The 24,976-nt window shown below is 37.1% G+C and overlaps 1 protein-coding gene across 4 annotated transcripts in view; it reads right to left on the bottom strand.

Annotated features, from left to right (window-relative positions):
- SPATA5 (spermatogenesis associated 5) overlaps positions 1-23,815 on the bottom strand; it is a 152,957-nt gene extending 129,142 nt beyond the window's left edge. The window contains exons 1-9 of one of the 4 annotated variants that reach the window (XM_039320181.1): positions 23,572-23,815; positions 19,623-19,747; positions 19,320-19,477; positions 17,649-17,707; positions 15,972-16,598; positions 15,136-15,265; positions 14,843-14,899; positions 13,482-13,605; positions 12,279-12,534 (exon numbers count right to left, since the gene is read on the bottom strand). In XM_039320181.1, the coding sequence (XP_039176115.1) occupies positions 12,279-12,534; positions 13,482-13,605; positions 14,843-14,899; positions 15,136-15,265; positions 15,972-16,598; positions 17,649-17,707; positions 19,320-19,477; positions 19,623-19,747; positions 23,572-23,704 (1,669 nt within the window). In that variant the 5' untranslated portion in view covers positions 23,705-23,815. Of the gene's footprint in view, positions 1-12,278; positions 12,535-13,481; positions 13,606-14,842; positions 14,900-15,135; positions 15,266-15,971; positions 16,599-17,648; positions 17,708-19,319; positions 19,478-19,622; positions 19,748-23,460; positions 23,551-23,571 lie in introns of those variants that run through there. The other 3 variants (XM_039320182.1, XM_039320179.1, XM_039320180.1) reach the window with 3 other exon arrangements.
- Positions 23,816-24,976: the final 1,161 nt, after the last annotated feature.

Here is a 24,976-nt window from a genome sequence, read left to right as displayed (position 1 = left end):
AAAATTGTCATACGTTAGAATTACATCAGAAATTGTTAAGGAGGTTATATTGATGTTAAATTTGATTACAGCTGCAAGGCTGTTAGTAGGGCAATATTGGAAGAAGGAATCTTTGCCTACCTTGCAAGAGTGGTTTTTTAAAGTTTCTTATCTGGCGGAAATGGCAAAGATTTCGGCTTTTTTAAAGGAGCAATCGCAAGAGAAATTTTTTGTTGTATGGGAAAAATGGATAAATTTTATACAACATAAATTGGATATAAAAAAATATCATTTAGCTTTTTTATAACTTGTATATAATTTTTGATATTTTATAGATTGTTTTCTCTTTTTTCCTTTTTTTTCTTTTTCCTATTTCTTTTCTTCTTTCTTTCTTTTTTCTTTTTTTTCTTTTTAAGTATTTTTTCTTTTTAATGTTTATGTCATATATATTTTATTATTAACTATTTTATAAGTTGTTAAAATTTGTTTAGGTTTTTTAATATTTTAATTAAGCCTATATTCAGCTCTGGGAAGCTCGGGAGGGGGGATGGAGGGGGTGGTTTGGGAGGGGTTGGGTGAGGGTTGTTTTGTTTTTTTTTGTTTGTTATTGTTCTTTTTTTGTTATTTGTAAAAACTTTTAAAAATTCTCAATAAAAAAAAAGAATTACATCAGAAATGTAACAAAATCTCTAACTTTATCTTACAACATGAAGCATTTATTGGAAGGGATGAAATACAAAGGACAGACTACGTGGATACTAGTTGGTACACTGAAAGTACATTTGTAAACAATAACTAGTCTGTGGCTTAAACTAGTAATTATTTACAAAAAGTCTACCATCATCCCAAGTAAACATCCTTGAGACTATTTTCAAGCATTTCATAAGAAAAGGATTTAGATTTCTGAACACGGTTATCTATCTTCTTCCATAAGCGTGTTGATTGGAAGACAAAAGGCATCCAAAAAAGATACCAATTCACTGTTTCCCTTAGACTTGTCCAATCCATCAAATTATTTAGACTAACCCATCAAATTATTCTTTAGGAAACAGCTTTGGAAAATGAAGAAAAGTGTTGTATAACTCTCAAATAAAATAATGCGTCATTTTCATATTAAGTTATTATATGATAATCTGCAAGTACTAGAGTCCTGGTGGTGATCAGGATTGCATAATATTTTTGTGATAAAAGTAACTACTTAAAATAAAGAATTAAATTTGCCAAAATTACCAATTTAAAACAGTTGTTATCTATTTAATTGAAGAAAATACTTATTTCATGCACTGTTCAAAGCAAATACAGCTTTAAACATTTCCAATCCAAAAAGAAGTTATTGATGAAATCTGGTATGTAAGAGGGAACATTTCACATAATGTCTTATTTTTCATATCTTAGTTGCTATTATACAATATGTCTGGGTTTAAAAAAAATAAATTTGCACTCAACCAGTTAAAAAAGATAAAGAAACAGCACCATTCAGTAATTGTTTGAGCAGGATACAGCATGCCTTCCCTTATTTTTTCAGGCTGGATCCAACCTTAGCCTATCCAACTAGATAGATCTTTCTTCTCCACTCCTCTGGCCTACCTGTAACTACTTCTTTCTTAAGATCTGGGGCACTCTGCTACATTGGAAGATTATTCTAGGATGAGAAAAAAAGGTTTCTCTAAAATCAGGCCACAGCACATGGTTCAGTAGAGCTTTACTCCACTTGGTTTGGGAGATTTCTCAATCAGCTTAGTTTTACACTCCATGCAGTATTTAGGAAAGGTGGAAAAATCTGCTTCTTTCTATGTAGTTAAAGGTTAGTCCTACTATTCTCTATGTGGGCAATAAAGCAGTAGAAAAACGAAGATGGTTAAAATTGTTCAAAATAAAATCTGAATTATTTAAAATACACATGCGCTGAAACCATTATGCAGTTCAACATTTAAATGAAGCAATGTTTTACAAAAAACAACAACACAATAATAAAAGACAGATTGAAGGCAAAACCTTAATCCTTTCTGTTTCCTCTTGTTAACATCATTTATTTCTGCTGCCCCTGTTGACTTTGACCTTAATCAGTGGTTATGTTATTTCCAAGAATGGATCTAGTCAGTACTTTACCAAATACATAAATACAACTTCTTTTTCACTAAAAGAGGAAGAACTTTGTAATATGTTTGTATATGTGAGAACTGTGTTCTAGTTGTAAGACAGAACAAATTCTGAACAATGACCTCACCCTTTGATTAAAGCTGCATTCCAAAAATAGCAGGCATGTATCCAACACAAAGGAAGTTTAAAAAACAGTTTGCCATTTTGGATGAGACCCAACTTTTATTCATGTACTGAAAGACAGCTTGAAGAACATGTTTATATATATCAGGCAGCACTTTATTCCAACTCGTCAGCTCATGTTCCCTTACCATTAACTACTATGGTTAACTTTTCCAAAATCTTATTAAAAACAAGGAATTGTTTTATGAATCAAAAGTCTAAATGAAAAATATCCATATTTTAATTCATATAAGAAGTACACCTAATTTACAAGAGTTAATTAGTGTTGGTTGTTGTACATTTTATATATATAATTCTGAATCTGATTCAGCAGTTGACTTAATCAGAATGCGTAGTTTTCAAGAATGTATGTATATAGGATAATTTCATGCTCAATAAAGGCTATATAAATAAAACATTTAAAAAATATAAAATAATTATGTATCACCACTATTTTTAGATAGTATTCGAAGTATAGGAATTAGTTTGAATACTATTAAATTTGTAGTCTTGTTTTAGATAAATACTGTGATTTGGCTAATGTAAAGGTGGGATCAAAAGTTAGGCTTATGTGTATCAAAAAGAAAACCCTATTACTAAAACATGGACCTATGTAGGGATTGCCCATCGCTTAGGAAAAACAAAGAGACTGTTTTAGATCCTAGTGACCCAGAAAGATCTATCCGAATTGAACTGAGTGGCAGGGTAACTATCAAACAAAGCTATTATATCTCCTGTTCTCACCTCTGCGCATAATCTAATATTCTCATACATACCACTACTCAAAACACATTGTATGTTGCAAGTACTTATCTTATTCTTTCCTTGCTCATGTAGAAGTAGCTCTGCACATAGTTTTCCTCTCAGTTATAGATGCAATAGAAGGTACAAATTCAGAGGCCTTGGATCACTAGTTTGCCTGTTCTTTCTGAGAGACTCAGTGATAAAGCTGACAGGACCTTATCACAAAATTGCAATTTTTAAACTTACTGTTATTTAACTACTTTATTCTTTCCTTTCTTGCAATCACAGATTCTGGATTTAACAATTATATAGGTAGAACTGCAAAGGATATGCATAAAAGAAGAAGCTTTGTAGCATGTCAACCAGCAAACAGTAGTTTCCATTTTTTTAAACCCCTTTTGAACCTCTTTTTGCCTATTTTTTAAACTGGTGGTTCTAGATCACAGGAGCAACAGAAGTCTAAATCCACCATAAATGTGTCCTTAATGCTGATTTCCTGTTTAGCTTGCCAAAGAGGAAAATGTACATTTAATTATACTACATTCCCCACCAAGTGATTTGCATTCATGAATTTTAACTTGTCTTAATTTATGTATTTCTTTCTTGTACAATTGGTGGTTGCTAAAATGAATCAAAGCTAGTTAAAACTGATCTTGAGTGGTTATGCAAGTCAAATCCATAAAGAATAATGTAATGGTTACATTCTCTTCTATGCCCAGTGCTCTTCAATATCTTTATCAATGATTTGGACGAGGGGATAGATGGGGAATTCATCAAATTTGCAGACGACACCAAGCTGGCAGGAATAGCCAACACTCCAGAAGACAGGCTTAGGATACAGGAGGACCTGGACAGACTTGAACACTGGGTGCTATCTAACAAAATTAAATTCAATGGTGAAAAAAGTAAGGTTCTACATTTAGGCAAGAAAAACCAAATGTATAGGTATAGTATAGGGGGTACCTTGCTCAATAGTAGTAACTGTTATGGTTCCGGCTAATGAAACACTTCAAAGAACTTCCAGACATTTATTTTCCTAAAAGTCAGTGATTGTTACAAAATGTCGGCACAGGCATAACGGACTAACCAGGCTAGTCCTAGGATCACCGCCTCAGTCATTTTTGGAGCCACCAGGAAGAGAATAAACTCCCAGTGTGCACCTATTTCTAGGCATAAGGACTCGGTTAATTGTCCCTCCCATCAGGGAGCCATCGGCTTGCTCAAACCTCACCAATTTGGAAAGCTGTTTTGCCCGTATGCCCATTTTCATGGCAAACACCAGACTAATAATGCAGCAGGTGCATCCCGAATCAATTAGTATGTTCAAGTCCATTTGTGTCCCAGACTTAGGGATTATAAGTTTGGCGGCCAGTGAAAAAGGCAGGATTTGTCGACTCACCATTGGGTCGTTCTCTCTTTCATCGTCGCTGTCAAAAAAGTGTAGAGCAGGGTCAGGTCCACCTGGAATCCCGGCGTCCTCCTGTGTGGGGGGTGTAATCTGGGCGACAGGTTCCTGCGTGAGTCGGTTGGATTTTTCTCTCGTTAGACGCTGAGCAGGTTTCTTTCACATTGTTGGTTCTGGTCTGTTCTGCAGTCGGGGGTAGGGGACTGGACAGGTGGCTGCTCGATGTCCTCCTTGTCCACACCGGAAACACTTGAATGTAGGTGGCCTGGGTCTCTCAGCTCTTGCAGTAGTTGAAGGCTTTCGTGGGGGTGATTTCTGTCCAGGTAGCTCTGGTTGCTGCTCGGGTTCATGTGGGGGAGGCTTCTTATAGTGAGAGAGCTTAACATCTAGCTTCACGGCTGTCTGGTACCACTCCTGTAGCCGATCAGGTACTTCTCGATAAATGCAGGCCTGAGAGAGATGATCGTCTAATCCCTCGATGAAGTAATGGATGAGGGATTGCTCAGGCCACCCCTCTATTCGACCTGCTATCTTGTGGAATTCTCACACTTCCTCCAGGGCAGGCCTCCCGGCTTGTTTTATTTTGTGAATTTGTTCTGCTGCTTTGAGGCCAATGGATGGGTCCTCAAATTGTTCTTTCAGACTTAAGAGAAAGAGGTGGGGATCTTCCAATTTGGGGGCTTGCTCGCTATATAAATTGTTCAGCCATTCAGATGCTTCTCCCTCTAGGTTGGACGCAATGACATCGACTATGGCCCCTGGTTCCAGGTACAGATAAGCCCAGCAATTCAAGTGAGAACGCACTTGGTTGAAGAAAAAAATCAGCTTCTCTGGGTCCCCATCGAAGGTTGCATTGAAGGGTGATGCGAACACAGGCTGCTGTGGCCTCCACTGGGGCTGTTGCTGCTAGTCCCACCCTGGTTGCTGGTCTAGTCTCCGCGCTTGTGGTGCCCTCAGTTGCTGTTGGCCCCACCCTGCTGGCTGATCCAACAGCTGCTGGGCTCTCTGCTGTTGACGTGGTGCCCCCAGTTGCTGTTGGCCCTATCCTGGCTGCAGATTTTTGCCCAGGGGTTGCATGTTTGGAGGCTATGGCCAACCTCCTTGCTGTGGCTGGTCTCCCACCAGCTGCTGATCTCCTGGCTTCTGTACCACCCCAGGGCATTGCAAGGCCTCTATTAGCTGTGGCAAGTTCAGAGGACATGGATCAGCCACCTGCTGGGAAACCCAATCTCCCCATTGCTGCAGAGGACTCAGACTGGGATTCTCTCTTTCTTCAGGGCTGGAGTCCTTGGCAGGAACACCTGCAATGGAAGGGCTGTAGGTTTCACTTTGTAGGAATTTATTTCTGGTTTTCATGTCTGATTTTTGAAATCTTTCCAGTGACTCACCCACAACTGTGTTATCTGTCCATTCTGCTTTTGAAGTTTTTGCTCTCAGTTGTGAAATCTGCCAAATTCCTCTCTCCCTCGGCTTGCCGGCTGTCGCTCCCCCCCTGGGGAAACTGTTGCAGCCACGAGGCTGGCCTCAGGCAGTCTTTCTTTCTCCATAATGAGATCTCCCCCCGAATCTTTACCAGCTCCTCTCAAGCCTAGAGGCAGTGGATGGAGTTCGGGACCCCAGGTCGTTTGAAAAGAATGTGAGATCTTAGCATGTTGTAAACTGGCGACACTATGCCTGGAAGTTCTTTGAAGTGTTTCATTAGCCGGAACCATAACAAAACTGTGAAAGGGATCTCAGAGTCCAAGTGGACAATCACTTAAATATGAGCCAGCAGTGTGCTGCAGCTGCCAAAAAGGCCAACACAGTGCTGGCCTGCATTAACAGAGGGATAGAATCAAGATCATGTAAAATATTAATACCGCTTTACAATGCCTTGGTAAGGCCACACTTGGAATACTGCATCCAGTTTTGGTCACCACGATGTAAAAAAGATGTTGAGACTCTAGAAAGAGTGCAGAAAAGAGCAACAAAGATGATTAGGGGACTGGAGGCTAAAGCATATAAGGAAAGGCTGCTGGAATTGGGTATGTCTAGTTTAATGAAGAGAAGGACGAGGAGGGACATGATAGCAGTATTTCCAATATCTCAGGGGCTGCCACAAAGAAGAGGGAGTCAAGCTATTTTCTAAGGCACCTGAAGGCAGGACAAGAAGCAACGGATGGAAACTAATCAAGGAGAGAAGCAACCTAGAACTAAGGAAAAACTTCCTGACAGTTAGAACAATTAACCAGTGGAACAACCTGCCTCCAGAAGCAGTGAATGCTCCAACACTGGAAGTTTTTAAGAAGAGATTGGACAGCCATTTATCTGAAATGGTATAGGGACTTCCAAGGTCCCTTCCAACTTTTTATTATTATTATTATTATTATTATTATTATTATTATTATTATTATTATTATTATTATTATTAAAACATCTGGAATGCACCAAGTAAGAGAAAGGTAGTTTTTAATTTTGTGGTTTTTCAATGTTAATCAGTTACTCTATTCCTCATAATTTTATGAGTTAATTATACTTTATTATATTTACAGATCTGTATACTGTTTTGAAGTGCACAAAAGTATAAATGTACATTTGTAAATGTACACAAATCCTTCATACTAAGTATGTACTAAACATACTTAGTCATTTCCTGTTGACTCCCCACTCAACCACATTTGCATATGTAATTACAAAAAAAATAAATAGTAATATTTATTTATTAAATTTATATGTTGTCCTCACTATCAAATCAACTCTAAAGACAAAATAACTTATTTTGTACTGTTCATTTACTTTTGTACTTCATTATTTCATCCATCGTTCAATTATCTAGACTCCATTTCTTCTTGTTATATCACAGAAAATTTCCCTTGAATTCATTTTCTGATGTACCCTACTTTTGCTTCCATATAACAAAACGGACAGAAGCAGAGTCTCATGTACAGTACTTTTTGAAACTTCAATAAGCATTCTACCTAAACAGTAAATATTTTAATCATAATTTCTCTCCATTTCTCTGTTTCTTTTAACCAACCAAGCTCTCTTTGACTAGATAGTTTTCAACTTTATTTTTCTCTATATATGCGTAGTACAACATCTTTTTGTATCATTCTCCTATGTGATGCTTTTTCCTCATTCTCGGTTTCCTTCACATTTTTTCACTTTTAGCATATTTTTCATCAATGTAACTCCACATACTTTTTTGGCATTCTCTAACATAATTATTTTCACTGTGTTGCATTCATTCTGTTTGGGGATTACCTATAAAGGTAATACTGTTCATATAGAGCTAGCGCCTCTCTTTAAGCAATCTACTTTAACTCTTGTTTCTTTCACTTGTTTCTTTTTCTTTCATGTCCATTTATTTCCTGACGATCAACACCAAATAAGGTCCTATCTCTCTAGGTAGAACAGCTCATCACCTTTACATCTTACACTAATTATCTCATCTTTACCATAAACAATCAACTCAACTGTGCTCTTTGACTCATTATTTTCTCATATGTATGCATGAACAAGCATATGCTTAATCCACTTCTTGAAACAAGCAGATATTTTTCTAAACAAATACATGCCAAATAGTTATCATTCTGATTCATTCTTGGCTCTCTGAATCACCCAGTTATTCCTGAACTTTCATTTCATTCCAACACATCAATTCATGCCACACAGCAATATAACTTTTCTCTGCAAGTCACATTAATTCAGAATATTGCATTTTCTGTAACATCAATTCATAATTTCTAGCATACAATTCAACCTTTTCCTTTGTAAATTTATAATTTTATTTTTCTACTTCATAAGATATATACTGTATCAACTTCATATCTTCTTCCGCCTTTCTCAAATTTCACAAACATACAACATATATAATTTTCTTTCAATTCATTTATTAATTTATACTTTTTACCATATACATCTCTTTCATTCCAAGTCTCAGTCTTCAATTCTACCATGATATATGCAGCATTCCCTACTAATTGTGAGGACACAATAGTTAACAATTTAAGCACAATTGGGCTAATATGCTAGATGCTCAATCAAATTCCAGTTTTACACCATGAATGCTCACAGTCTTCTCTGCAAATTAGAGAATCTCTATTTGAGACAACCTTGCAAACTAACATACCATTGCCCAGGTCCCACCAATTAGGAGATACATATGTGTGGACTCCCTGAAGATATATTTGGAAATGTGATGAGGTTTATTAGACAAATCTAAGATGTGTTTAGTATTTATGACAGGAAGAGATCTTTATTATATTATTTAAGTTTGTATATTAATTACAAAAACAATATAAAATTGTTCCTGTTTGTACAAGTATAAGAATTTGGTCCTTCACGATCTGTACATTGCAAGTTTAACTGGGTAAATTATTGGAAGGAGGAAGGTGGAATTTTCAGGCTTTGTGAATGCTTAGTATTTGCTGAAACATGCCTATTGGCTAATGATGCTGTGGCAAGGCACAGGAAGCAGAAAAATATCAATTTCATTTCAGATGAAATCCATTACATAAAAAATTGGTTCCTCCAATAAAAGCTATTGCATATGTTTGCTTTATTTTCAAGGCAAGTGTTGGTAGGATTATTATTCTTGATTTTAAAACTATTCACAGTTGCAAACCATGTGAAATAAAATGAAACAGGTCATTAGAAAATTCTAATAATTAGAGTATAATTCTTTTGTTAAAAGTTGTGCAAGAATTAGCTTTTGGCTGAAGCAAAATATGTAAAAACTATGCCATCATTAATCAAATCATCCATTTATAAAGTCCTTTTTTACAAACATATTCCTACAATTCTCTTATAATAGCCCTACATTCTGTCCTTTTGAAGTATATCTTCTTCAACACCTGTGGTTTTACTATAATTTGTTTTTTTTAATTTGCTGTTTAAATAAGAGACAGATATTTTAATAAAGATGATTGAACAGAATATGGAGTGTTATAATTGCCCCTACAAAATAATGGCAATGATAATTTTTGTACCTATCCTCCTACCAAAGTACCCTAGAGCAGATTACCAAGAATAAAAATAATCTTCAATTAAAAAAATTAAATAAAGCCAAAAGTCCTACAACAAAACTATAAAAATCCAAGATTTAAGTCTAAGTTCATTTTAAATGAAGGCTGCTAAGAAAAAAACTATTTAAATTACAAAGAAAGTAAAGTGTAATCAGAGAAGTAAAAAGAAAAAAAATACTTTTGAAATCAATAGAAGAATAGATGCCACTTTAAACCTATTCGGTGAAAGCAAGTTTTCATTTTTGAGCAACAGCAGGTACTGTGGGCAGTTTATTATTCAGCACTAGGAAAGCTCATCTTCTTTAGCCAAACACTTTATAGAAGTTTTCCTGTGAAATGACCAAATCTTATACAATTACAATAGACAGTTGTAAGGTAAAAAGGCAAGAGAAACACTGCCTGTAATTTAATGCTGTCTTGTATTCTGATGCATTTATGCCAATATTAGTACTATTATCTGAGAATGCCACCCCTAATAGCAGTAACATATAAATAGATAGTAAAATCTGAATAGACATAGTCAATTTGTTCCTTGTTTTAAAATGAGGAAATCAATCAATCAGAATAGAGCTGAAGGGACCTTAGAGGTTTTCTAATCCCCTACTCAAGCAGGAGACCCTATACCATTTCAGACAAGTAACTGTCCAGTCTCTTAAGAACCTTCAGTGATGACGCACCCACAGCTTCTGATGGCAAGCTGTTCCACTGGTAAATTGTTCTAACAGTCAAGAAATTTCTCCTTAATTCCAGGTTGCTTGTCTCCTTGATTAGTTTCCATCCAGTTTCTTGTCCTGCCCTCTGGTGCTTTGAAAAATAAGTGGACCCCCTCCTCTTTGTTGGAACCTCTCAAATACTGGAATACTGTTATCATGTCCCCCCCCCCCCAGTCCTTCTTTTCTCTAGACTAGCCAAACACAAATGCTGCAACCATTCTTCATGTTTTTGTCTCCAGGCCTTTAATCATCTTAGTTGCTTTTCTTTGCACTTTTTCCAAAGTCTCAACATATTATCTTTTCCAGTACCTTCCAGGTATTGATGTTAGGTTGATTGGTCTGTAGTTTCCTGGGTCTTTTTTGAAGATGGAACCACATCAGCTCTTTTCCAATCCTCAGGTAATTCCTCAAGTAATTCCAGGATTTTTGAAAGATATGGTACAATGGTTCTGAGATAACATTTGCCGGATCCTTCAGAACTGTCTTTTACAGTTATGTTTTTGGTAGGTTGGGCTATGGTTTCTTTTTGTGTGAAGACTGAGTCAAAGAATGACTTAAGCAGTTCTGCTTTGTCTCTGCTGTCTGTTACTTCCTTGCCACCTTCTCTCTTAAGTGGACCTACTGTTTCCTTGACCTTTTTCTAGTTATTTGCATGTTGAAAGAAACTTTTTTCATTAACTTTGACTTTTGTTGCAAGTCTTTGTTCATGCTGAGCCTTTGCTTTCCTGACTTCATCTTTGCAGAGTCCGGCTATCTGCTGATATTCTGCCTTAGTTATGTGTCCCTCTTTCCATTGTTTGTACTTGTCCTTTTTCTCTTTCAATTTATCATATAAAAGTATATTTGGACAATGAATTAAGTACAGTGAGACATGGAAAATGACACAACTATTTAAGTATATGTTTAGTGTAATTTACAAGTTCCATTTTCAATCAAATTTCTATGCAATGAGCTTTAAAGTATTACTTTGTATAATTAGGGTTCAATACCATCAAAACATAATTCATTATAAAATATGCAGAATTATTGCAGAAATGTAGACAATTTCAATTAATGAAAAATTAACAGGCAGCATCTTGGAAGCATCAATTCTGTGGAACATATCTATTTATATATCATGGCTATATATATTATTAAAACATTACAGATACAGTTATAGATGCAAAGGAAGGATTACCATTTTAAAAAGTCAGGAATAATATTTAAAGCAGTCCACTTCTTATATATATTGGTAAGAGGCAGAATTATATGCAAGGTTGTGCAGATTTTATTTCTTGGAGTATGATGCATATTAGAATATTACATTAAACTATCCTTAAAGATTTTACCTCATGTCAGTTTTACTAATGATTTACTACTTTGCAATGACAAAGGAAATTGTATAACTTATCCATGTGTTTTCAGATCTTATAATCATCCCAATTTTCCTACCTTTTAAACCTATTCTTAACTCTGATGTAAGATTTTCCGAGATTCCTTTTACAAGAAAAACAGTTTAAAAACATATTTGCATGAAATGTTATCTCCTACCACTAGAGATCACTGTAGCTAAATAAAGTATTTATTGAGCAATTTATTTAATTCATATCCAAATTTTAACTGACCCTGATGTATATTTTCAGAAAACCAACTTGAAGATATGCTATTATATGACATTATTTAAAGCATTTCCATTTTAAACATTATTTTGCTCACTTTATATACAATAGAAAACAAGCTAAGTTCTGAGCATATTCATATTATGAACACAGACTTGTGCTTGACATACTGTTCTGTTCTATGTTACAAAATTTTTGCTAATCCGATCTCATATATAGTCTTTAGTGAACAAATTTTGTCCAAAATAAACCTTTCCACATAAATTTTTCTCTATAGCCTGCTATATTGAGCCACGGTGTTAGTAAAATGTTGAACATTAGACATAAGTCATGTAAACAGGATGCATTCATTCCACTTAGCACAAATCAATTCTCATTCAAGTGTTAAAAGGACTCCAATGGTTATATTCTTTTTAATTAATTATAATTTAAATAATCTTCCACCCAAAGTATAGATACCATGCCTTAGTAAATATGCACAGATAATGATTTGTTGTAAGTGAATAATGATATCTAAATAGTAAGTCATCTCAATTACACTGATGTTCAGTGTGAAGCACACTTAGCTTACCTGCTTCCTTGCACAGGGCTGCTAGGTCTGCTCCTACATACCCATGGGCACTGTCTGCCAGTTGACTCAAATCTGATACTGTCAATGAGTGGGGAGTTTTATTGAGAACCTTCCTTAAGATGTCTAGTCGATCTTGAGAATTGGGAACTCCAATTTCTATCTCTTTATCAAAACGTCCTGGTCTGCGCAGGGCTGAATCTAGTGCATGAGGGCGATTGGTAGCTCCAAGAACTAAGAGTTGCCCTTGATTATCTTCCTAAAAACAAAACAGTTTTATTGAAAACAGGTTTACTGTAAGTTGAAGAAATGAATAGTACTGTAGAGTAAGCATCAGGTTAAAAACAGATAAGGCTAAGGTATCTTTTTAAAGTAGTCGTGATATTTCACAAAATATCAGCAAGAACTTCTCAGAGTTATAAAAATATTTGTTAAACAAGGCTCAGGGAATTTATTAACATATATTTTATATAATTCTTGAAAAACTCTCTACTAGCTGATTCGTATTTGCCACAGATTAAAACAATTGGGGTAATGCAGAAATTTGGATCAGAAATGGAGCTCCAAAGAAGGTGCAATGAGATCCAACAGCAGTCACCTCATCCCAGGAAAATATATCTTTCAGCTAAAGACCTGGCATCACGGTGTGACAAGATGTTTTGGTACAAATAGTGTCATGATTTACTTAACTCACGTACAAATTTTTCTGGGATCTCATGGCTACCAGCAGATCATACCTATTTTTTTAAAAAAGACAACAGGAGTAGCATGTGTACACATGCCCTTTCCAAAGCAGACCTTGGCTTCAGATCCAAAATACAGATGCTTAAAACAACTTAAGGTGGCCTCAGTTCCTTTAAAGGGAAAGCTACCTTCTGGTTTGAACTGGGGATCTAAGTAACTTTAAGATTTTAATAAGATGTACCATTCACTATGGCACAATTTCCAGCCATTCAGCACTGCGGTGTCTTCACATCATGAACTATTTCCCGACTCTACCACCTAAGCAATGTAGTTCAATTGTAATACCTTCCATAGCCGGAACAACATATGAGGCACATCTATACTGTTATGCAATGCAAGCTTCCATTTCATAATCTGGAATCATCACTGAAAAATAAATTCTGTCCCAAAACATTCTCAGACATAACTTCTAGTATACATTACCAAATGTCTCCAGAGTTGCAAAGAGACAAAGAGACTTACTGATCCAATGCCATCCATCAGCGTTAACAATGAAGCTACAATTCTTTTTTCAACTTCGTTCTGGGCTTCTTCTCTCTTTGGACAGAGTGCATCAATTTCATCAATAAATATAATGGATGGTCGCCTTAACAAAAATGGGAAATAATGTGTTTCTTGGAATACACAAATTAAAAGGGAAATAATAGCATATATCTTATAATATGCACACTAGAATAAATATGCATATAAAATGAAAAGGTAAAGACATCCTCAAATTAAACTCAATGTCTAAAAACTATATGGGCATGTCCTACTTTTCAAACCATTATTGCCTTCTTCTAGGGTATTTTTTTCACTGTCATCTACTGGCCTGTTACTTCGTGCTAGCCTCCCATCAAATTACTAATCAGGTCCAACTCTGCATAACTTTTTCAAGATCAGCCAAAGCTGTTGGGTGTTGCCACCTGCTATGACACTCAATAATCTCACTGAATAATTCAAATATTCAGCTGATTGCAATATTTTATGATAGAGTTAAGAGAATAAGAATGTATCTTAAAACAATGTATTTATTCCAACACTAAATATAGACCAAAATTTGGAATACACATTCTTTAACCATCATAGAAATAAAGAGAGATTATTCTTCCTCAAAACATGAAAGCAAAATGTAACCCCAATAAAAATACACACCAAGATACAATGGTTATGAGAACAGTCTGGCACACTGACATTTATAAATTTCTACCAATTATCTTGGGGTATGGGCTTTTATATCCATCCATCTATCCACCCACCCACCCAACTATCCACCCACCTACCTAACTACCCACCCAGCTACCTACCTTCCTACTTGCCTAGGTAAGCAATATATCCTTATGAGCACCAATCAGTCTACAGATATCTCACTGCTGCCCATCAGCCAAGTTGACCCAAATGACTTAATATTTTCAAAAATATTATTCTAACTAAAAACAGCAAATGGGAATCTGATATTCAGCAAAACAAATTCCAGCCTTTGGCATCATTCTTACTTAGAAGAATGCCTCTGAACTAAGCTGCATGTTCACCTTTTAGAAATGTTGGTGGATGTAAGTCAGTGCTTTCTTTAGAGAAACTCCATCTGCCCAAGAAGCACAAAGCTAAGTTGAAGTACTAGAAAGAATGTTCTGAAGACAGAAAAGTTGGTAGGGAGGAATCTTAGTAGTTTATTATTTAGATAATAAACATTTATTGAGCATACCTGACATTTTTAAATAGAGAAACTGCCAACTATTTTATGAGAGCTTGCAAAATTCTAAATATGCCATTAGAGCAAAAAAGTTACCTATTCCTTAAGTTAAACCATCTGAAGTAACTTCATTGAAAAAATAGAAGCATACCGTAAAGAGGCTTCAGAAAATATCTGTCGTAGCCTGGCTTCACTTTCTCCATAAAATCTATAAGAAAATCAAATATGATTCGGTGTCAAAAGTCGCATACAGTTCCCTATATAGGTACATTATTGTGTCAACATCTTGATATAAATACATCATTGGTTCTTCATTTCTATTTACAGATGTAGCTATATCCTACTTGGGTAGCAAAGGAGGCATGTATTTTAAAAGCAATAAGTACACTGCTAATTTAAATTTAGATAAAGCAAGGCTGAAATAAATCAATGAAGGGCACCTACTTGCTTATTATTTCTGGACCATTAACTGTACAGAAGTTAGCGTCAACCTCATTTGCAATTGCTCTGGCTAACAAGGTCTTCCCTGTACCCGGAGGACCATATAATAGCACTCCTCTTGGAGATGGGATTCCTTCAGAGTCACACATAAACAACAAAGAACTGTAGTTAATTCTTGGACATTGTATGATATTAAAAGTTCATAATTGTGATAATAAAATAATTCCTGTATTAACATTAAATTAATAATGAAATGCTGTATTATATATGAAATATGTCATAATTATTTTTAGAAGCATCCCAAATAGCAATTCTACAGAACTGACAATCAACAGCACAATTTTTGTTACTCATAGCCTTTTTAACTTCTACTATATATTTCTTTAAACTTAAAATAATTGAAAAGAGGATTTGTGTAAATTTTTATAAATTTTAGTAGCTTTTAAAAGCCATGCAAGTCACTTTTTGATCCGCCCAAAACAGTTAATATAGAAAGAGTTTAATGCCCTCTTTCCTAAATGGACCTTTAAAGAAAGCTGCCAAACTTTAAGAGAAGCATTTTGGATACCACCACAGAAAAACTGTTGTAAAAGACTGATTCAGGCTACTAACTCCTTCCAGGTTATTCAACAAGCTATGGTTAAGCAAAACATGACAAAAAAAAGATAATTAAATCATTGTTTAGCACTTGGGCTGGTAAAACAACATATTAAAAGTAGTATAAGATCTGCCATTTGAAGAAAAACAAATACATTTAAACTGTGTCTTACATTATTTGACGGGGTTACCAAATGAAAAATAGTAAATTATAGCATACTTTTATACCATAGATTTCCTACCATATTTCCTAAATAGATCAGGCTGCTTCAAAGGAAGTTCAATCATTTCTTTTATAGTTTTCAGCTGGTTACTGAGTCCACCTATTGAATCGTAAGTAACTTTTGGTTCAAGATTGTATTCTTCTGTCACTTTGGCTTGCGGTTGAATGAAACTGACCCTAGTCCTTGTCGATATGAAGTAAAATGTTTCTGAATTCTGTGACAATCCTGTTTTATCAGCCAGAGGTAATTCTTCACCTGCAAAACCTTTCTCACAGTCTTGTGATATGTTTGATTCAGAATGAAGGTTAGACCCATCGCCATCAAGTATCTCTGCTGGATCAGGACTCAATGCTTCATGCTCCACACTATTTAAAGAATCATTCATGGATATGTTATGATCCTCATGCTTACATGGAGTACTGGTAGCTACTTCACTGTCTCTTATTACTAGTTTTCCAAGCTCAGTTGATAAATTGAAATGATGGCTATCCAAATTCTCCAGTGATCGTTCCTGTGGTGTTTTTAAAACATCTTGCATTTGCAGCAACACATCATCCATTCCTTTCACCTTTGTAACCTTTAAGTCACAAGATCGGCCAAAGAAAGTAATTTGCAGGAAATTTCCTGGCAATACTATCTTTCCATCTGTAAAAAGAGATTAAGAAAACCAATCAGATTTCTCACACAGTCGCCGCCTAAAATATTCCTGCATAAAAGTATATGTTAATAGTAGCAATACATCAAGAAATATAATACAACAGTTCATTTAGTGACCATTCAAAGTTACGACGGCACTGAAAAATGTGATTTATGACTGTTTTTCAGTTACGACCTTTGCAGCATTCCCTGTGATCATGTGATCAAAATTCAGATGTTTAGCAATTGGTTCATATTTATGATGGTTGCAGGGTCACGTGATCCCCTTTTGTGACCTTGACAAGCAAAGTCAATTGAGAAGGCAGATTCACTTAGCAACTGGGTTCCTTAACAACTGCAGTGATTCACTTAACAACTGTAGTAAAAAAAGGTCATAAAATGGGGCAAAATTAACTTAGCAAATGTTTCACTTAGCAACAAAATTTTGGGCTCAATTGTGGTCATAAGTCGAGGACTACCTGTAATTTTCAAAACAAAAGCAATGATCTTGGTGATTTAACTGTCAGTTCTAAAAAGTGTTGCATTTTCTATAGCCTTGGTAAGTTTTAACAATAAAATAATTGTCAGTCCTTTAAAAGCCCCCCGAAGCAAGAAATGAAATCAAAATAGAGATATCATATGCTTCTCTTATACTTGCTTTTGGCATCCAAAATTAATTTACTTTGATAAATTAAGATACACAGAAAATTAGACTACATGGCATAGAACTTCAACAGAAAAGCTTACAAAGGTTAGTTTTAACAAAGCACACCTATAAGTCTGTTTTGAGGTCAGAACCACCTATTTTGGAACAGCACTTTTCTTCTTAAGAGAATATTCTATGCACTTTTAAAAGGCAGCCTCTTCAGATTGGATAGTTATAAAGTTTCAAATGCAGTATTTTTTCCCTATTCTTGATACTCTTAATCCAGAGTGAGTGTATTGGATCTCTGTAAAACTCAGAACCCCAAAATGTTTGACTACAGACAGACAGAGGTTTATATGTATTTAATATCTAAAATTATAATATAAATCAGAAAACATAAACTAAACCCATACCTAAGTTTCTTAAGAGGCTAATGGACAAGTCTTCAGTACTGATACAGTCATCTTTAACCCTATGAAAAAAATAAATTAAATAATCCTTCTTAAAATTTAATAAATATCATTATTTCAAGAACACCAAATGTACTCCAATGTAAGAACTAAATTAAACTCCTGCAAAAGCGACTTCATACAGCAATTCTCATCCAGAAATTTGTTATATTTGTTCTTAGCATCACACATGAACTCATAGAAACTACTGCAGTCTCTGCAATTTAATGCATAGATTCTTAAATCCAAGCCCTAAAAAATCTTTTGTATAACAGAAATTACTAAGCTAACATCAGTAGGGAGTGCACTAATGTAGTTATCTATCTATCTATCTATCTATCTATCTATCTATCTATCTATCTATCTATCTATCTAATCTACTAATCAACCTACCTACCTACTATAGTAATTCTGGCTAAATGTCAAGCCAATCTAAAATCAGCAATACAAACTTTGTCAATATTCTTATATTGATGCTTCTTCTTTCCCTGACATCTCAAGTAGTTTCACATACAGTATATTTATGGTTATTTTCTTTCCAAGACAGCCTCTGCTGCAACCAGATTAGTTTTATATAACGTTGCCATCTTGGGATAAGCCATACAGGTTAGAAATTTCTCAAGAGAATTTTGGAAACATTATCTAGGGAGATTCTAAAGATGAAAACCAAAGATACAAGAGAAAAAAATCTAGGGAATTTACACAATGAAAGAAATTTTAAAAAAAAAACATCCAGGAAACAAATGGAGAAAAGAATATCATTCTTCAACAGTCAAATAGCAATGTTAATCTAGCAGAAGATTCGTCAGATATGAGACTCTGAAATTCATCTCCTTCAAATCCAGAATGCACAAACCCCAAGAGATTTTAAATGGACATTTCATTCATTAAATTTATCTTCTTTTTATCTTGTTACTTACAACCATAGAATTACCCAAACTACTGTATTTTACAGATTGCAGCCTTCCTTTTAAATAAAGTTTGGTCCTTGTTTCATACAGTTTATAATCACTGATATTTTTACTTGATATTAAACACACAAGAACACTTTCATACCATCAATCCTTGAACCCAGATACCATGGTTCTCTACATAGCAAGACTTCTTGTGTACCAAGTTAGTTAATTACAGTTAATCCAACCCATAGCAAATACATTTGATTAAAAAAAAAACAAGAAGCATTCCAATTCCTTACAGCAGCTTTAAGAGCAAAGTGTCTATAATCTAAGCTTTCTGAAAGGAGTTACACTTTACAGAATTACACTACATATAATGTACTTTATTCAGCAATTCAGATTTGAGTTAAAAAGATATTCTATAGATAAGAGAGAAGGTGCATAACACAAATATATCTGCTCTTCATATCTGCCATGGGCTCTCAAGAAAAGACAAAGTTGCTTTAAAGTGCTACAGTTGTGCCTTCCACGTGTTCTAAACTTCTCTTTCAGAACTGAGATGTGAAGCAGCGCAAATGTCCTGGCATGCACCGTTTTAAATATAAGGAAAACTTAGGGCTTTAAAATAAATTTCATTATGATCACATGAAACTTATTTATCACAACATTCACTCAAAGTCAAAATAAATTGGAAATCTGACCATAGGTAATAATGTAAAATGCATGGATATCAACATACTCCAGCTTTACTTCCACTTCCTCTGCCTGAAGTACAGCACCAGTCACAGGTTGGACAAAGACCGGATCACCAGGTACCACTTTTAGATTCTTCTGTGTAATTGCATTTAAGCCAATTTTTTTACCAGGGAAGCCTGCAACAGGCCATGCTGTGCAAACCTAACCAAAACAATAGAAAATATAATTAAAAAACAATCTATCCAGTGTTATCCCTTTCAAGAAAAATAAAATAAAACACACTATTACATAAACAAATACATGCATGCATAAATACACATAGAATTGATAAGAAAACAAACACCACCTCTTGCTTCCCATTTGTACTGGTAAGCAGCACTGGACGCCCTATAGAAATATTTGCCAGCTTCATGTTGTTGAGCGCCAATTGCACAAAAGATCCTCTATATATTTTGGGAACTTTGTCATCTTCTAAAATTAAAGAGAAAAACACAATTATACATGTAATTATCATTTGATTGATCTAAAATCTTGAAGAACAAAGTCCAGATTTTTTCTTTAAAGTCAATATAAGAACAGAACATGATAGAAAATACCTGTGTTTCCCCGAAAATAAGACTGGGTCATATATATGTAATGGGGCAGGAGAGCACCTGTCGCACTGGTGCCACCACCATGAGGTAAAGCGAGGCAGGTGAGGGGGTGGAGCTGCCCTGCACCCACTTACCTCAGGGCCCCCGCAGTCAGGCCACTCCCCACTCAGTGATCTCCCCCCACCCATTCAATGACCCAGCTGCCCGCCCACCTCTTCCCTTTCACACCACTCCCGACCTGAACTGCCATGTTATGGAGGATGAGCGGGGGATGCTCGGTTGTTTTACCTGATCCCCCTCTGCCATTTCAGAACAGGGGGAAATGACGGCACATCAGCTGTGTCAGCCACTAGAGGGGCTTTCTTTGGGCCCGGCTCCACAGATTACCTGCCTGGCAGCAGCAGCCACCACCTCCTCTGCCTGCTGTTTGGCTCCTGTAGCACTGTGTCGCACTGCCTGCTTCCTGTTCGCTACCTGTATTTTATAGTTTCAATGGCAGCATTTTGGAGGCTAGTGGTAGGCTCTCTGCATTGTCCCTGGGCTGGCAGTTTTGGCCACTGGCCACTTTCATGGCTCTGCCCACACAACCACGGGAGAGTTGGTGACTGGAGTCAGGGTGGCACGGTCTTTGGAGCACCCCCACTGCCAGCCCTCGTATAACTCTCTTGTAGCTGTGTGGGCAGAGCCACAAAGGTGACCGGTAGTTGAAACTGCCAACCTAGGGACGATGCAGAGAGCCTACCACCAACCTCCAAAGCTGCCATTGAAACCATAAAATACAGGTGGCGAACAGGCAGCAGGCAGCGTGACGCAGCACTGCAGGACCCAAGCGACAGGCGGAGGTGGAGGTGCCAAGCAGGTGATCTGCGGGACAGGGTCGGCAGGGACTGAAAAAAGGCCCTGCAGCACCAGACGTAGCTGATGTGCAGTGTCAAGGGAGTGACGGCAAAAGGCCTCCGCCGTCCTTCCCCCCTGCCTCCAAAATGGGTAAAGTGACCAAGCCTACTTCACCCATCCTCTGTAGCATGTCAGTCCAGCTTGGGAGGGGAGTGAAAGGAAAGAGGCAAGAGGGCATCCGGGTTATTAAACAGATGGTGGGAAGTCACAGAACAGGGAGTCGCCTGGCTGCAGGGGCGCTGAGCTAAGTGGGTACGGGGCACATAGGGCAGCTCTACCCCCCATCTGCTTCAACTTGTGGTGGCGGCACCGCTGCACTGCACAGCCTTCTGCCCCAGCATGGCAGTTAGACAAAGTGGGCAGGCTCTTTACTAGGGCTTATTTTGGGAATAGGGCTTATATTAGGCACATGCTAGAAATCATGCTAGGGCTTATTTTCGGGATGGGTCTTATTTTCAGGGAAACATAGTATGATAGTTCTGATTTAGAACATAAACCATGTTTGGACCATTTAATTAACTGTTGCACAAAGTGCAACATTCTAATGTTCAACCAATATTGCCAATGTTGTTCTACTAAAGTTCTATTTTATGCTACCCTGAAAATATTAAAATTCAAGAAAAGGGAATCTGCTCTGCCCATTCATTACATTTCTGCATTTTACATTACAGGTAGTCCTTCACATATGACCATAAATGAGCCCAAAATTTCTGTTGCTAAGAGAGACATTTATTAAGTGACTTTTGTCCCATTTTATGACCTTTGTGGCCACAGTTATTAAGTGAATAACAGCAGTTATGTTAGTAATATGATTGCTACGTGATCTCAAAAAGGGATCACATGACCCTGCAGCCTTTTCCAGGCTGTGAGGGGGTGCAAAATCGCTTTGCAGCTATAGATCCGAGTGGCAGAGGCCTTTTCCAGGCTCTCGGAGCCCCGATCCAGCTTCCGAAGGCATGCCGAAGCATCCCCCAGCTCTGGTTTGGTTCTCTGTTGCAGAGAATAGAGGCTTAACGAATCATGAGATCACGCGAGATCAGTAGTGTGAGATCTCACTCCACTGATCTCATGTCATCTTGCGTTATTTTAGGCCTCCATTCTCTGCAAACAAACTGAAGGCCTGTAGTAGCCAAGAAAGCGAAGATTCTCCATCTTCGCAGGGTGAGTACTAAAGGCCCGGTGCCTAGGGAGACCTGTGGCAGGGGCGGGGAGGGAGGGAATAACCCAGGTGAGTGTTTCACAGCCACTACTGTAGCTTGTAAGGACGAACAACTGCTGTGGTGCTGCAATACTCGTAATTTCAGGAGTTGCTTGTAAGCACTAGGTGGCGCTCATCACATAACTTTGAACGAGCATTAAATGAATAGTCGTAACTACATGAATTTATTTGAGCTAGGACAGTAGTGGCGAACCTATGGCACGGGTGCCAGAGGCGGAACTCAGAGCCTTCTCTGGGCACACACGTTGTCACCCCAGTCCTAGGCTTTCAGCTGGGTTTTATAAAACCTTTTCGCTTTAGGCCTCCGCTGCCATGTGCAAAAAAAAAGGTTCAATCAATCAGTCAATTTCAACTTATCACGGGAAAAAAACCCTTGCAAAGTTGGAATTGATTGATTTGAACTTTTTAGTCCCACCCAGTCTGCCGTTACTACCGCAGCCATGCCTACCCAATGGGCCACACACACCCCAATTAGCCACACCCAGCCAAAGGGCCACACACACCTGGCACCCGATGATGCATAAGTGAGTTTTGGGTTGCAGTTTGGGCACTCGGTCTCTAAAAGGTTCGCCATCACTGAGCTAGGAGCATTACCTATAATGTATTCATTGGGCAACAAGAGCAATCCAACTCTTTTTTCCTTCTTTTAAAGACATAACTGGTGTCTTCCAAAAGATCACTATATGTTAGACATTATGCAGACAGGTATATTATGTTGGAGCCAGGGGCCTTGTCCCAAAGCAGTTCAAGTCAAAATCGCCATACATAATAGTACCCAACAACTGGAAGGAAAGGCATGGAAGATGCTTGAAACAACCTAAATAAGCAAAAAGGAATTTGGCATATCCCAACCCCTAACTATGACATTCCATAACTGAGAAATCACAGAAAATTCTCATGGCATGACCTGTTTTGGAAAAATGATAACACTATTTAAAACTGGAGCATCTAATTACAACTTTAAGCTACTGTACTCCTGAACTGAACTGAACTGATGATGAGTTGAATACAACATTCTGATATCTAGCAAAGCAATTTTGGCTTTTCCAACAGAAAGTGAGAATGAGATCTACATTTGTCCTAAATTTGTACTACAAAAATTAAATTTGTCTTCCATCTAATGCAGTCCCAGCTACCTGCAACATTCAACACAGAAATTAAAAAAGAATAACAGCTTTATACTAAACATTGCAAAAAAAAAAAGGATGATCAGACATATTAAACATTGCAAAAAAAAAGATGATTCACAGGCATGCAAACAGCATCTGGGAGCCTCTGTGGCTTAATAGTCGGGTATTTTATTTGGATGGGGGTTCCCAGAATTTTGAGTCCCAACTCAACCCGTTCAGGGAATGAACCGCTCCGTATATTTCCTTATATCTTAAGATAACAGCTATTATCTTATGGAGTGATGCTATAACTGCTACAAGAATCTTGCAAGAGTCACATGCTTCTGTCGCAATAATCCGAATCACCGTCCTGCGATGCCTGGATTCCTCGATGCTTTCCCAACCTAGCCTGACCTTACAGGCTTGTTGAGAGCATGAACGATCCCCGCGAACTTGCGCACTTTACCAGCATCCTACCCTTGTCCAAAAAGTCTGCAGCCAACAAACTCTGCCACCCGAGGTGTTCTTGGGTTGCGTCTCGTTCGTCAAGAGTCGAGTCCTTTTCCGAAAGATGCCGTTTCTTGCTTTTCCTCTTGCTGGAAGAGGACATTGCAAGAATTCAGCGAAACTAGCAGGCTGAGGCAGCGCCGCTTTAATTGCATTTGGACCACGAGAGCGGCTTCTTCCCCGGAAGACAAAATTCGCTCGAAGAGATATTAACGAGTTAGAGAACATCGATTCAAGACCGACTATGGAGAATGATCCACAATTAGTAAAGTACTGAGAAACTAGGTTTCAAGCGCTACCAAAAGCCGCTCTGTCTCCTCGAGGCGTTTTTAAAAAGCCAAATGTTCCTGATTACAATCTAAAAGAAATTCGAATACTAATGAGTTTTTCTTTTATTTTTAGGAGTTACACCGAGTATCATTCTCAATTTTTAGAGTCTAGGGATGCTCAGTAGACGGGAGCGGATGTTGTTCTGCGGATGTATCTCTATGGTTAACCCACAGTTGCGGCTATGTTCAGTGTAATGCCGGAAGTCTTTCCGAAATGCTGCTCTCTGAGAAACTTCGCTTTATTTTCCCCAACAGGGATATGATTGCAATGCTATTCGTTTCGTCACTTCCTGATTAAATTGTTTATTCAACTATCTCGGGCAGAAATTATAACTTTAATTGCAGGTGATAAAATCTTAAGCTCCGCGTATTAAATTATGATTAGCTTCACTGTTCTTTGTAGAATTTGTTTCTAGTTAACCCTATTAATATTAGATTAAGTTTTGGAGTATAATCGTATACCGTGCGCTCAATCTGAAACGAATTTCAGATTAGCGGATGTTAAATCACAGCCTCAATCTGAAATATTTACTCAAAATTAATTTAACCTAAATATTTCCCAGAACTCAGCTCTGATTAATTTCATTAGCGTTCTAGATTCGGTTCTGTTTTTCTGTCTGCTCATTGCTATTATATTGCTTATTAGAATTTTATTTTATTTATTTATTTTTAATATTTTTTTTTATTTTCCATTTATCCAACATAGTTATACAACAAAATTCACTTTACAAAATAAAATAAACCATAGGTGCCACTTGCTCCTTCCCCCCAAGCTGTATCCACCCTCCCTAATACCTTCCTTACTTCCCTCCTCTTTCTCTCCTCCCCTCACTACTCTCTTTCCCTCCCCTTCTCCTCTTACCATCCTACTTTCTCCCTTCACCTTCCTCCCCTCTCATCCCTCTCGAATGCAGCGCAGCACCTCTCTCATAAATTACCATATCTATATTATCCTATTCTACCTATTTACCCACCCACTCACCCACCTACCCACCCTCAACCCCCCCTCACTTCCCAGAGCAGAGTACAGGGTTATTAATAACAAA

The sequence above is a fragment of the Crotalus tigris genome, unplaced genomic scaffold (assembly GCF_016545835.1).
Source record: "Crotalus tigris isolate CLP2741 ecotype Arizona unplaced genomic scaffold, ASM1654583v1 scf7180000023625.2024221, whole genome shotgun sequence".
Lineage (NCBI taxonomy): Eukaryota > Metazoa > Chordata > Lepidosauria > Squamata > Viperidae > Crotalus > Crotalus tigris.
The sequence above is the reverse complement of the archived record's forward strand: the minus strand, read 5'-3'. Positions and strand labels throughout refer to the sequence as shown.